Source organism: Aspergillus steynii, assembly GCF_002849105.1.
Source record: "Aspergillus steynii IBT 23096 chromosome Unknown P170scaffold_2, whole genome shotgun sequence".
Lineage (NCBI taxonomy): Eukaryota > Fungi > Ascomycota > Eurotiomycetes > Eurotiales > Aspergillaceae > Aspergillus > Aspergillus steynii.
Genome location: NW_020194399.1, coordinates 3,262,377 through 3,274,441, shown reverse-complemented (window position 1 = coordinate 3,274,441; position 12,065 = coordinate 3,262,377). Strand labels below are relative to the sequence as shown.

At 52.7% G+C, this 12,065-nt stretch overlaps 5 protein-coding genes across 5 annotated transcripts; 4 read left to right on the top strand and 1 right to left on the bottom strand.

The window, feature by feature from the left end:
- Positions 1-420: 420 nt before the first annotated feature.
- On the top strand, positions 421-1,753 carry P170DRAFT_489203 (SR protein-specific kinase Dsk1; the record flags this gene model as incomplete). Its single annotated transcript, XM_024853985.1, has 3 exons — positions 421-514; positions 544-912; positions 972-1,753. 3 exons carry the CDS (start codon positions 421-423, stop codon positions 1,751-1,753), a joined length of 1,245 nt encoding a protein of 414 aa, XP_024707803.1.
- Positions 1,754-2,124: 371 nt separating this feature from the next.
- On the top strand, positions 2,125-4,464 carry P170DRAFT_402737 (Zn(II)2Cys6 transcription factor; the record flags this gene model as incomplete). The annotated part of the gene is made up of 4 exons (XM_024846440.1): positions 2,125-2,411; positions 2,469-3,180; positions 3,239-3,754; positions 3,808-4,464. The coding sequence occupies 4 exons, from the start codon at positions 2,125-2,127 to the stop codon at positions 4,462-4,464; spliced, it is 2,172 nt and encodes a 723-aa protein (XP_024707802.1).
- Positions 4,465-4,689: 225 nt separating this feature from the next.
- On the top strand, positions 4,690-5,824 carry P170DRAFT_378352 (D-mandelate dehydrogenase-like dehydrogenase). Its single transcript, XM_024845442.1, has one exon. The coding sequence runs from the start codon at positions 4,725-4,727 to the stop codon at positions 5,772-5,774; it is 1,050 nt and encodes a 349-aa protein (XP_024707801.1). The 5' UTR covers positions 4,690-4,724; the 3' UTR covers positions 5,775-5,824.
- A 1-nt stretch (position 5,825) lies between these two features.
- P170DRAFT_378349 (high-affinity nicotinic acid transporter) lies at positions 5,826-7,515 on the bottom strand. Its single transcript, XM_024845441.1, has 6 exons — positions 7,468-7,515; positions 7,365-7,417; positions 7,032-7,315; positions 6,617-6,983; positions 6,289-6,566; positions 5,826-6,242 (listed from the first exon to the last, which is right to left on the bottom strand). Exons 1-6 carry the CDS (start codon positions 7,483-7,485, stop codon positions 5,881-5,883), a joined length of 1,362 nt encoding a protein of 453 aa, XP_024707800.1. The 5' UTR covers positions 7,486-7,515; the 3' UTR covers positions 5,826-5,880.
- Positions 7,516-7,982: 467 nt separating this feature from the next.
- On the top strand, positions 7,983-12,027 carry P170DRAFT_402727 (putative 5-oxoprolinase; the record flags this gene model as incomplete). Its single annotated transcript, XM_024846439.1, has 4 exons — positions 7,983-8,047; positions 8,113-8,310; positions 8,360-10,358; positions 10,405-12,027. The coding sequence occupies 4 exons, from the start codon at positions 7,983-7,985 to the stop codon at positions 12,025-12,027; spliced, it is 3,885 nt and encodes a 1,294-aa protein (XP_024707799.1).
- Positions 12,028-12,065: the final 38 nt, after the last annotated feature.

The following is a 12,065-nucleotide window of genomic DNA, read 5'->3' as shown; positions in this document are numbered from 1 at the left end:
TGTCACAGGTGGTACTTCAATATAACCCCCCCCCCCCCCCCAAGTCGAGAAAGTACCGTCCTCGTCGATTGTGACTCTATTTCCCGGATTCTTCGGAAGGCAAGTGATGAATTCCCTTTTGGCGCCCTGAAGAGCAGGTAAGACAGTGTCTGTCTGTCTTTTGCTCAGCCCACACCGCCTTTCCATACTGCCAGCAATAGCGCGTCACTCGCGGGCCTCCGCAAGGAGATGTTGATCCTGATAAACATGATCCCTCGCTGGAGATTCCCTCGTTCATTCTTTCAACCAGCGATACTTCGTCCACGAAACCCGAATAATTTCCTGTGCTGGTTTTCATACACACCAAGAATCAGCAATTACCGCATAGTCTCTCCTTCATCACACCAATTTCGATGCCTTCATGCCATGGCTGGCTCGCCGATGGAAGATATATACCACCCTGAGGTAGATGTGGAGTGCCTCGAAGACTATGTACCCGGCGAATACCACCCAACTCTTATCGGTGACACGTTTTGTAACGGCCGCTACACTGTTGTTCACAAGCTTGGGTTTGGGGATATTCGACCATTTGGCTCGCGCGGGATCAGCAACGCCGGCGCTATGTTTCACTAAAGATAATGGCTGCAAGAGCATCGCCAGATAGTCATGAGGGTGAAGTTCTTAAGTACCTGATGAAAAACGATCTTAGCCATGCTGGAAAGCGATTCATTCCACCGCTACTTGACCAATTCTCGTTTCACGGTCCAAACGGACATCATCGTTGCTTGGTCGGAGAGCCTGCTGGCTGCAGTATTTCTAAGTCCAAAGAGGACAGCACAAATTTTATGTTTCCACCGGACGCTGCGAGATCTACTGCCGCCCAGCTCCTTTTGGGGTTGTCTTATTTGCATGCAAACGGCATATGCCAAGGAGGTGAGGACAATTACGCCGTGTATCTCCGTTTACTGATCCCGTATACTGATCGCAAGCAGATATCCATTTGCGCAACTTTCTCTTACGAATGCCAAACTTTGACGACCTAAGTACAGCTGAGCTATACAAGCGCTTCGGCGAACTATACGAGGTTCCTATCCGGCGAGTGGATGGAAACCCCGGGGCACCCCACGCACCGCCGCATGCCATCTATCCCATGGCTGTGAGCATGCCTGCCAACGAGCTGTACAACCCAGAGATCATCACCTCGGACTATGGAACATCCTTTATCGTGTCACAGACGGCCTCACCGACTCTCCACACCCCAGCTCTCTACTCTCCTCCAGAAGACTTTTTCAACGAACCCATCATCCATCCCACCGCAGCTGATGTATGGACCCTGGGTGTCAACCTGTACGAAGTCTTAGGCGAGCGTCCACTCTTCGAAACATTCACCTGGGACCGAGACGACATTATCGCCGAGATGATCAACACGCTGGGCCAGCCGCCCTCGAGATGGTGGAACTCGTGGGCTAAACGCTCCGAGTTCTTCAACGAGGATGGGTCGTGGGTCGCTGACTTCCGCCGGATCAGCACCCCAGTCTTCCGGCGTCTGCCTCAGCGCCTTTGGGACATGGGTCGGGGTGAGACGGGGCAGACGTGCGAATGGGATGTTAAGGGCGGTGAACTACGTGCGTTGGAGGACTTGCTCAGAGCGATGATGGCGTTTGAACCGGCAGAGCGACCCACGGCGGACCAGATCCTCAAGTCTGAGTATATGGTTAAATGGGCGTTGCCCGCGTGGGAGAGGCAGAAAGGGCAGCACTCGCCATCCAGGTGAGAAGGATTAGGTTGTCTGCGCTCAAGTAGACCGGTAGAAGGACCGACCGATATGGAGTATGATACTCCAGCAGCTAATGTAATAAGAATATCGTAATATTCCGATATCAACAGGGGTCTATCTATATAGGGAAGCCGTTTGCTGAAGCCATCTAGCCGGAATTTGGCCGTGGTTGTAATAAGAACCTGGCGGGTAGGAGAAGAGTAGGACATTCTCTGCATAGAGGTTATGCTCAGCATTATTTAAGGCATAAAGAGAACAAGATCACATGACCTGTCTTATCTTATCGCCGGCCTCATCTTATCTTTCCGATTTCCCCGCACGAGAGGAGGCACTCCAACTGTCAACAGCCGTACCCAGCAATGCATCAGATGAAACAGAGCGCCGAAAAATGGCTGAGCAATCGAAATCCCGAGGGCAACCCAGCCCTCCCGACGTGGAGTCCCCGACGAAAAGACAGAAGCGTAATTTCATTGCGTCAGTACCCCCGTCAAAGCGCATCTATAACCGACCGGCTAAGAGTCAGCAGGTGCCGACGATGTCATTCTCACAAAATCAAGTGTTCCGGGGGATCTCCGTGCCGGAATTGCCAGCAGACGCAGCCCGCCGTCGAGTGTATTTATCCATGGCGCGACCGTAAAGTGCTGATTCAGGAGAGGTGATTCTCGAGACTCTGTCGATGTGGTAGTTAGCTGACACTACTGTCTTTTTTCAGTTACCTGAAAAAGCTAGAGGAAGAGAGCGAGCGCTGGAAAGAATCTCAGAAAACCGATAGAGAAGCTGGAATTACTCCTCTATCCCAGCCTAGCAACCAAGAAGAAACGAGACCTGGAAATAACGCAGACACGCAACCGAGTAGTGTCGAGACGCAAAATAATATCCCGTTGACCGCAGACGCAGAGATAAGAAACCCCCTACTCGGTGATCGGGCATGGTTTGTGCGGGATCGCACCTCCATCAACCCAATATACATAGGCGAGGCTGCTTGTACAGCTTTTGGTACTCGCTTGCGCCAATTCCTAAATGGAGATGAACCAGTCGCACCGCTTCCGGGATCGGTTTACTTTGCCGATCATACTGTACGCCGAACGACGAGTCCGGAATTTAAACTACCAAATCGAACATACGCTCATCTGCTTCTCAGAGTGGCGGTGCGATTCATTGGCGAGGACTATCACTTGATGCTGCGCAGAACGACGGCAGAGCAGCTTGACTCGGTTTATAGAGATAATTGGTGCGAGGATCGACTTCTGCTATGTCGACTTTTTATCCTTTTTGCTATTGGGGAGCTCTATTCGAATCGTAAGCCACCGCAACCTGTATCGCCGAGTGTGCCTGGTGTGGCTTTCTTTCGCTATGCGATGTCGATGTTCGAGGATCTTCACGAGGAGGCTGCAGTGCCTTATATCGAGCTACTGGTCCTCATGGTAAAGTTCTATCTTTGCTTGATCTAGAATTCGAGGTAAAGACTTACTCGGTATATAGTCGCTCTATTTTATGGCACTCAATCGCGTGACATCGGCATATGTGTATATCGGCACGGCATTGCGTCTCAGTCTAACGCTAGGCCTGCATCACAACGTCCCCGAGGGAAGCATTATCACACCGGTAGAAAGGGAGCATCGCGTCCGGGTGTGGTGGACCGTCTACACCTTTGACCGCCTATGGAGCTCCAAGCTCGGCCATCCCATTGGCATCCGGGATTCCGACATTGCAGTTGACATGCCGTCGATGGAGCGGATCTCGCCCCAAGAACAGGAAGAGTTTTCAGACCCTGAGCATCTTATTGCTGTGATTAAACTAGCACGAACGGCGGGAGACATTATCAGCGATATCTACGGACGCCCTAGAGTCGAAGGGAATTTTGTGCAGAGCGTGCATAAGATCCTTCGCAATTTGCGGGCATGGGCAGAGGATCTCCCGCCCAACGTGAAGCTCAATCAGAACTCACCACGCTACAAATCTCGGCATACGGCCTCATTGCATCTTGCATTTAATCAGGTAGGTGGGCCATATGTATCTCTCATCGTGACTCATTTAATTGACTTGGCCAGTGTGTTGTACTCACCACCCGACCTATCCTCTTCCATCTCTTCAAATCACGGTTCGAAAGCAGTGCCACTCCACGCGCTCCGTCGGCCATGGTATCAGCTCTCGCAGAGACATGCGTCGTAGCTGCACGAAGCTCCAACAACCTTCTCATTCAACTATGGGTTGAAGGATCCCTCGCCGTCTTCGGCTATCTCGATGCGCAGTACATTTTCTCCTCGACCATCATTTTGTCGATGTCGGCCGTTCTACAAGATAGTGAGCCCGACCGGGATGCCGTGGAGACCGCGACCGATATTCTCCAGTCTATGGCAGAAGACGGCAATCTTCCGGCTGGGCGTTTTTATCAACATTTGCGTGAGATCCAGAAAGGATTCAGTGATAGCAAGCAAAAAGGTAAGCCATTGCATGGCACGCAGGGGTTAATTGCGTCTGTACAGACCGCAGTTGATGGCACAAATCTAGACGGCGGACCTTCGAGGACGAATTTACTTTCGTCCATGGCGCAGGATATTGGTCAGGAGCTTTCGACGACGCATCAGACTGCCTTAGACGATCCATTTATTCTAGACTTTCTGGCTCAGGACACCTATATGGATGTGTCGGGGATGTTGGGGCTGGGTGGGAATGTCGTGTCGCCTTCCCGGTGGATGTTTGAATAGACAATCTTTTTGTTCATTTTGTAGAGCTTGCGACAACTGTATATATTTTTGACGTACCGATTCCCTAGAAACTTCATCAAATAAACAAAAGGGCTTGTTTATCCTCGGCGGATAACGATCCAGCCGACCCCAATCTTATCATTGCGTGATCCGGCATCCTCACACCTTCCCGAGCAACAATCCCACCTTTCACTACGTAAACCCAACAACTTTCCCAATCCACCATCCAAACCTTCATATTCCCAAATATCCCATCCAAAATGAACACCAAACCAACCACAAAACCAACCATTCTCCTCCTCCGCTCCCCCGTCTCCCACAACGACCCGGCAACAACCACCCACCTCAACACCCTCTTCAACATCCTCGAATACGACTGCCCCACCATCGCAGACTTCATCTCCGCCCTCTCCCCCGGCGGCAAATACTCCAACATCTCCGCAATCGTACGGACCGGGTGGCTAAAAGCCGGCCCCTACGCCTCGCACCTCCTATTCCAAGGCGAGCCCATCACACATTACCCACCGTCTCTGAAACTAATCTGCTGCTCGGGCCACGGCTTTGATGCGGCTGATATCCCGCGCCTCACGCAGCGAGGCATCCTGTACTGCAACACGCCGGATACGTGCACGGTGCCGGTGGCCAACGTAGCAGTGCAGTTGGTTCTGAATACGTTTCGGTACTTGAGCTTTGCGGAGCATTGCGTGCGCAGTGAGCAGTGGATGAAGAGTCGGGAGTTGGGGCTGAAGGCGGTGGATCCGGAGGGGATGGTGCTGGGGGTTGTGGGGATGGGGTGTATTGGGAGGGAGATTGCGAGGAGGGCGAAAGGGGGGTTGGGTATGAGGATTCATTATTTTAATCGGAGGAGGGTTGAGGATTTAAAGAGTGGGATGGAGGATGCGATGTATGAGGAGAGTCTGGAGGCTTTGATTCGCGTGTCGGATTGTTTGGTCCTGGCGTGTCCGTATACGACCGAGATGCATCATATGCTGTCGCGGAGGGAGTTTGCGCTGGCGAAGGAGGGGGGTCTGAGGGTGGTCAATATTGCGAGGGGGAAGTTGGTTGATGAGGAGGCGTTGTTGGAGGCGATGGACGAGGGGAAGGTTGTTGGTGTTGGGCTCGATGTTCATGAGCATGAACCGCAGGTTAATCCGAGGCTGTTGGCTGATCCGATGGTTACGGTGTTGCCGCATATTGGGGTTTGTTCGCAGACTACGTGGAAGGAATTTGATCGAGTGAGCTTTGAGAATCTGGAGGAGTTCTTCTATGGGAGTGGAGTGCCGAAGTCAGCGGTTAATGTGGTTGAGTAGATTGAGATTGGTTTGCATAGATATAGACAGTTATATAGACTATCCGATGTTGTCACTAAGACTGGTCCGCGGATTGGTAATTGGAACTGGGGTTTTTCGTGATGAATCACCTCCTATACACAAAATGAGGATCCATATCTCCCTTCTCTGGCTGATGAGGCAGCGGATTTCCCTGTTCCTCGGCTTGTCGAATCCTCTCTGCTCTCTTCCTATTCGCAACTGTCATTCCGATCATCAGGCTAGCAACACTGCAAAGGGCCACAGCCGCCAGTGCCATACTAATCGATAACCCTTTGATATACCTCGGTCCAGATTGCGAAGTAAATATCTGTCCAACAGCGACACCGGCTGTATTTCCCAGCGTGAGCGTCATACCCACCATCGTGGCTCGCTTGAAATGTCGGGCAACGTTGTCGCTAAGCCACATCAGAGACATGCCGGTAGTCGGATAGATTCCCATCACGGTAACTACTGGATGTTAGCATGGTTTTGGTGAATTATGGCGTATACATACTGAAGCAGGCGAAGTATCGAACTCCGACAGTCTCCACCCCGATGAGAATCGCATACCCGATAATCAGGGCAAGGAGCGGTCCTCCGATCCAGTATCCTCGATTTCCCGTGCGATCAGACATATATCCCACTCCTAAGAACCAGAGCAGACCCCATGCATAAACAGGAACCGTGAGCAGATTTGCGCGGACAGAGGTATACCCCATGCCCTCAATTATGGAGGGTAGGAACGTCGTGAACCCATAGAGGGAGATATCCACTGGGAACTGGAAGACAACACTGGAATCGCGATTAGCTGTTGATACTGAGCGACAGGAGAAATGACCCACAAAGCATAGAATTTAGGATCAATGAAAGTCTTTGCGACATCACTCCAACTGAACTCATCGTCAACACCCCAGTGTGGGTCCATCTCGTACCGCAATCTAACCATAGCTTTCTCTTCCGAGTTGAGAAACCATGCATCTGCAGGACTGTCCGGGAAAAGAAAGAAGAAAAGCGGAACCAGTATGATCGTCAAGGCTCCTTCAACTATGAACAGCCACCGCCACCCGGAGAAGCCACTGGGCCCGTGGATCTGTGTGAGTCCAAATGCGAGCACGCCACCGAATGCGCTCGCAATTGCTGAAAAGGCAAAAATGACGGATGATCGTCTAGCGCGCTCGGACTTCTTGTAGGTAAGGGCGATGTAAACGTCTGTAGATACGTTAGATGGATTAGACAAGAAAAGGGAAAGTGTCATACTGATGCAAGGCATTAGTCCTGCTTCGAAAGCACCAATGAGGAGACGACAAGCATATAGTCCCTTCCAGGAGTGAATGAAACCCATTCCCAAAGTGGTCACTCCCCATGCAAAGGCCGAGAAAGAAAGGAGTTTCTTTGGTCCGATGATTTTCATTAGAACCGCAGCTGGCGTCTCAAAAGGGACGTAAGTGGCATAAAGCAGAGTGACTGCTGTGCCAAACTGGTTGCCGACAAGTCCGAGATCATCAGAGAGACCCGCGACGTTGGCGTTTCCAATGTTGCTCCTGGAAGAACAGTTAGCATGATGATGGAGCAAATACAGGAGCAACCGACCGGTCCAGATTAGCCATCATGTAAAAGAGACCAAGTAATCCTATTGCCACCATCTGCACTTTGTCAATATTCACTCTCAAGTGGTTTAACAACAGTTACGAACATCAAACTTCCTCATCATTCTCCTCTCCGCCACGGGGTCGATTGTAACGCAGGACCCTTCATCGAGGAAAGTCGGATCAGCCGTGACAGTGTCATTACCACAGACAGGGATCTTATTATCTTTGTCGGTCATTTTGTGAGAGTTCTTTTTGCAAATAGAAGAGTGAATGGGTGGAGGGAGAGAAACTGAGAAAAAGTCCACCTCCTCCACCTCCACCTTTTTGATACTGCTATCTAACTATACAGCTCTATCTCTGATAACTCGCGATTTCCGTCTTCTCATTGGCTCCTCCATCCTCAGTTTATCAGTATCTCTAGAGGATCGCCATGCCCAGTCCTCTGCGATAAGGCATTTCGGCATCTGCAGGTCAGGGCCGAGCGCGTCACGGGACCGTCGGCTTCTCCTGGAGATTCCGAACGACTCGAAAGCATCTCGACGGTCTATAAATATTCCCCGCACTGCACCCCTCGACGAAGAGACAGACTCGGTCTATTTCTCAGTTCACATCTATCATCATGTCAGGTCTTTCATCAACAGGTATTCGCATCGCTATCGATCGCGGTGGAACCTTCTGTGATTTGTATGTCTCTCCCTATCTACATTATTGCTCTATGAAACGGGTATCATCATCTAACCTCAACATAGCTGGGCTACTATCCCCGGAAGAGAGGACGATATTGTCTTCAAGCTTCTCTCCAACGATCCGAATGAATACGACGATGCCCCGATCGAAGGAATCCGCAAGATTCTGGAGATCGCCAGTGGTAGCGAGATTCCCCGCGGCACCCCACTAGACATTGGAGGTGTGGAGTCAATCCGCATGGGAACAACAGTGGCTACCAAGTTTGTCTCATCACCTTCTAGAACGTCATATACTAACAGCGATATGCAGTGCACTGCTCGAACGCAAAGGCGAACGTGTCGCTTTGTTGATAACTAAGGGATTTAAAGATCTCTTGATTATTGGAAACCAAGCACGGCCGAGCATCTTCGACTTATCAGTGGCCAAACTCGGTCGACTATACGAGAAGGTGATCGAGGTTGACGAGCGAGTAACGATCGAAGGCTTTGCAGAAGATCCCGAGCCTGCGCCGATTGACATTGCATCCAGCCCGGACCTTGTGGAAGGCCTCACGGGCGAAGCGATTCGCATTCTGAAGAAGCCCGACGTTGATGCCATTAGAAAGGATCTGCAGGCTCTCTGGGATGAGGGTTATCGCACACTCGCCATTGCATTAATGCATTCATTTGCCTACCCTACCCACGAAGCGGCCATTGCTACAGTTGCCCGTGAAATGGGCTTCAAGATTTCGGTGTCTTCGGAATTGCAGCCGATGATTAAGTTGGTTCCTCGTGCTCAGTCAGCTACAGCAGATGCCTACCTCTCTCCAGTTGTTGCGGAATATCTAAATGGCTTCCGTCAAGGATTCAAGGGGAGCCTGGAGGATGAGAACGCGAAAAAGCTGCTTCTCTGTCAATCGGACGGAGGTCTAACAGCGTTTGACCGGTTCACGGGTCTTCGAGCCATCTTGTCAGGTCCTGCAGCCGGTGTCATAGGCTGTGCAAAGACTTGCTATGACCCTGAAGAAGGAACGCCGGTTCTTGGCTTCGACATGGGAGGTACCAGCACCGACGTCTCACGGTATAATGGCTCTCTCGACCACGTGCTGGAAACAACAATCGCCCAAGTTGCCCTTCAAAGCCCACAACTAGATGTCCACACGGTCGCTGCTGGTGGTGGTTCTATTCTATTCTGGCGAAACGGGTTGTTCGCCGTTGGGCCCGAGTCCGCCGGTGCATATCCCGGTCCTGCGTGTTATGGTAATGGCGGGCCGTTGACCATCACTGACGCAAATTTCCTCTTGGGCCGCATTCTCCCAGACTATTTTGCCAGGCCATTGGATACAACTGTCGTGCAAAAGAAGTTCCTCGAACTAACCGAGACGGTCAACGCGGAGAAGAAGTCTTCCGACAAATTAACTCCCGAACAAGTAGCCATGGGGTTCTTGATGGTGGCGAACGCCGCGATGGCTAGACCTATTCGTGCCCTGAGTGAAGGTCGAGGATTCGAGACTGCTGCTCATCATCTCGTCTGCTTTGGCGGTGCCGGTGGTCAGCACGCGACCGCTATTGCGCGCGATCTCGGCATCCAGCGGGTTCTGATTCATCGACTATCCAGTATCCTATCGGCCTATGGTCTGGCGCTGGCTGATGTGGTTGTTGAGACCCAGGAGCCCGAGGCCTCCGTTTTCAGTGCAGACTCAGCTACGCGACTTGAAAAGCGATTCAGTCAGCTTGAGCACCGTGCAAGCGAACAATTAGCATCGGAAGGATTTGGCAAAGATCAAGTCAAGCACGAACGCTTTCTCAACATGAGATACAAGGGAAGTGACACTGCATTAATGATCCCTTCGCCTGAAACCCCCTCCGAGACCTTCTCGGATGCCTTCATCGCTCAGCATCAGACCCTGTTCGGATTCACACAACCTCGAGAAATTCTGGTCGACGACGTCCGAGTCCGGTCAGTGGGAAAGAGCATGGAGGTCAAGGTCACCAGTCCCTTTGAGGAGATGAGAGCAGTGGAACCGAAGCGAAACGCCGACCTTAGACCAGCTCATACGCGTGACATCTACTTTGAGGGTACTGGATGGACATCGTCTGCCATTCATCACCTCAAGGACATTCCCAAAGGGAGTGTGATACTCGGACCAGCCATGATCATCGACGAGACGCAAACTATCGTCGTGGACCCCGCAAGCGAAGCCACTATACTAAAAGAGCACGTCGTGATCAACTTACTTGACTCGGAAACCAAGGGCGTGAATGCGACGGAGGTGGATCCTGTACAGCTTTCAGTCTTCGGGCACCGATTCATGAGTGTAGCCGAGCAGGTACGCTACCTCCCCCAAACACTAGAGGCCAAGCTAACAATCCCAGATGGGCGAAACGATGCGCAAAACCTCCATCTCAACCAACATCAAAGAACGTCTCGACTACAGCTGTGCCATTTTCTCCAGCGACGGCCGCCTCGTCGCCAACGCCCCTCACATCCCCGGCCACCTAGGCTCCATGAGTTACGCCATCGCCTACCAAGCGAAGCTCTATGGCCCAGGCGAGCTGAAGCCCGGAGACGTCATTCTCTCCAACCACCCCATCTCCGGCGGCACGCACCTCCCCGACCTTACCGTCACGACCCCTGTCTTCGACGAGGACGATCCGACAAAGATCCTCTTCTTCGTCGCCAACCGCGGCCACCACGCAGACATCGGCGGCATCGCCGCCGGCTCCATGCCCCCCAACTCGACCGCGCTCTGGCAAGAAGGCGCGGCCGTCGAATCCTTCAAAATGGTCAAAGAAGGCATCTTCGACGAAGAAGGCCTCATCTACCACCTCTACGACGCACCCGGCAGCTACCCCGGCTGCAGCGGCACCCGCACCCTCAAGGACAACATCGCCGACTTGAAGGCCGGCATCGCCGCTAACCACCGCGGCATCCAGCTCATCCAGGGCCTCATCCGCGAATACAGCTGGCCCGTCGTGCAGCTCTACATGCACGCCATCCAGAAGAACGCCGAAGACACCGTCCGCTCCCTCCTCAAGGACTTCAGCCGTCGCTTCCAAGGGTACCCCCTCGAGGCTGTGGATTACATGGATGACGGGTCGCCCTTGGCCCTCAAAATCACCATCAACCCGTCCGACGGGTCCGCGAAGTTCGACTTCACAGGAACCGGGCCCCAAGCACTCAATAACCTCAACGCGCCCCCAGCAATCATGTACAGCGGCATCATGTACTGTCTACGGTCCATGATCTCAGCCGACATACCGCTGAACCAAGGGTGTCTGAACCCGATCGAGCTGATCTTTCCTCCCAACTCGATCCTCTCGCCCGATAAGACAGCCGCGACGGTGGGCTCGAATGTGGAGACCTCGCAGCGCGTCGTCGACGTCATTCTCAAGGCGTTCCGCGTGTCCGGCGCCAGCCAGGGGACGTGCAATAACCTGACGTTCGGATACGGGGGGACAGACGCGAACGGGGTCGTGACGAAGGGATTCGGATACTACGAGACGATCGCGGGCGGTGCAGGGGCCGGCGCGAACTGGGACGGCCAGGACGGGGTGCATACGCATATCACGAACACGCGGATGACGGACCCCGAGACGCTGGAGAAGCGGTACCCGGTGCTTTTGCGGGAGTTTTCGATTCGCAGGGGGAGTGGGGGCGCGGGGCGTCATCGTGGTGGCGATGGGTGTGTGCGTGATATCGAGCTGCGGAGGCCGATGCAGGTGAGTATTTTGTCGGAGAGGAGGGTGATTTCGCCGTATGGGATGGCGGGAGGGGAGGATGGGACGAGAGGCGTGAATCTGTGGGTGAGGAATGATGAGGTGACGGGCGCGCAGCAGACTATTAGTATTGGGAGTAAGGCCAGTGTGGCGATGGAGACGGGGGATCGGATCATTATTCAGACGCCGGGGGGAGGCGGGTATGGGGTTTCTGAAGAGATGAAGAGGAAGGTGGAGGTGCTGGGCGAGTTTACGATGGATCAGCCGGGGATTTATTGATTGATAGATGATATGTGAATGATATATTGGGTGTTCTT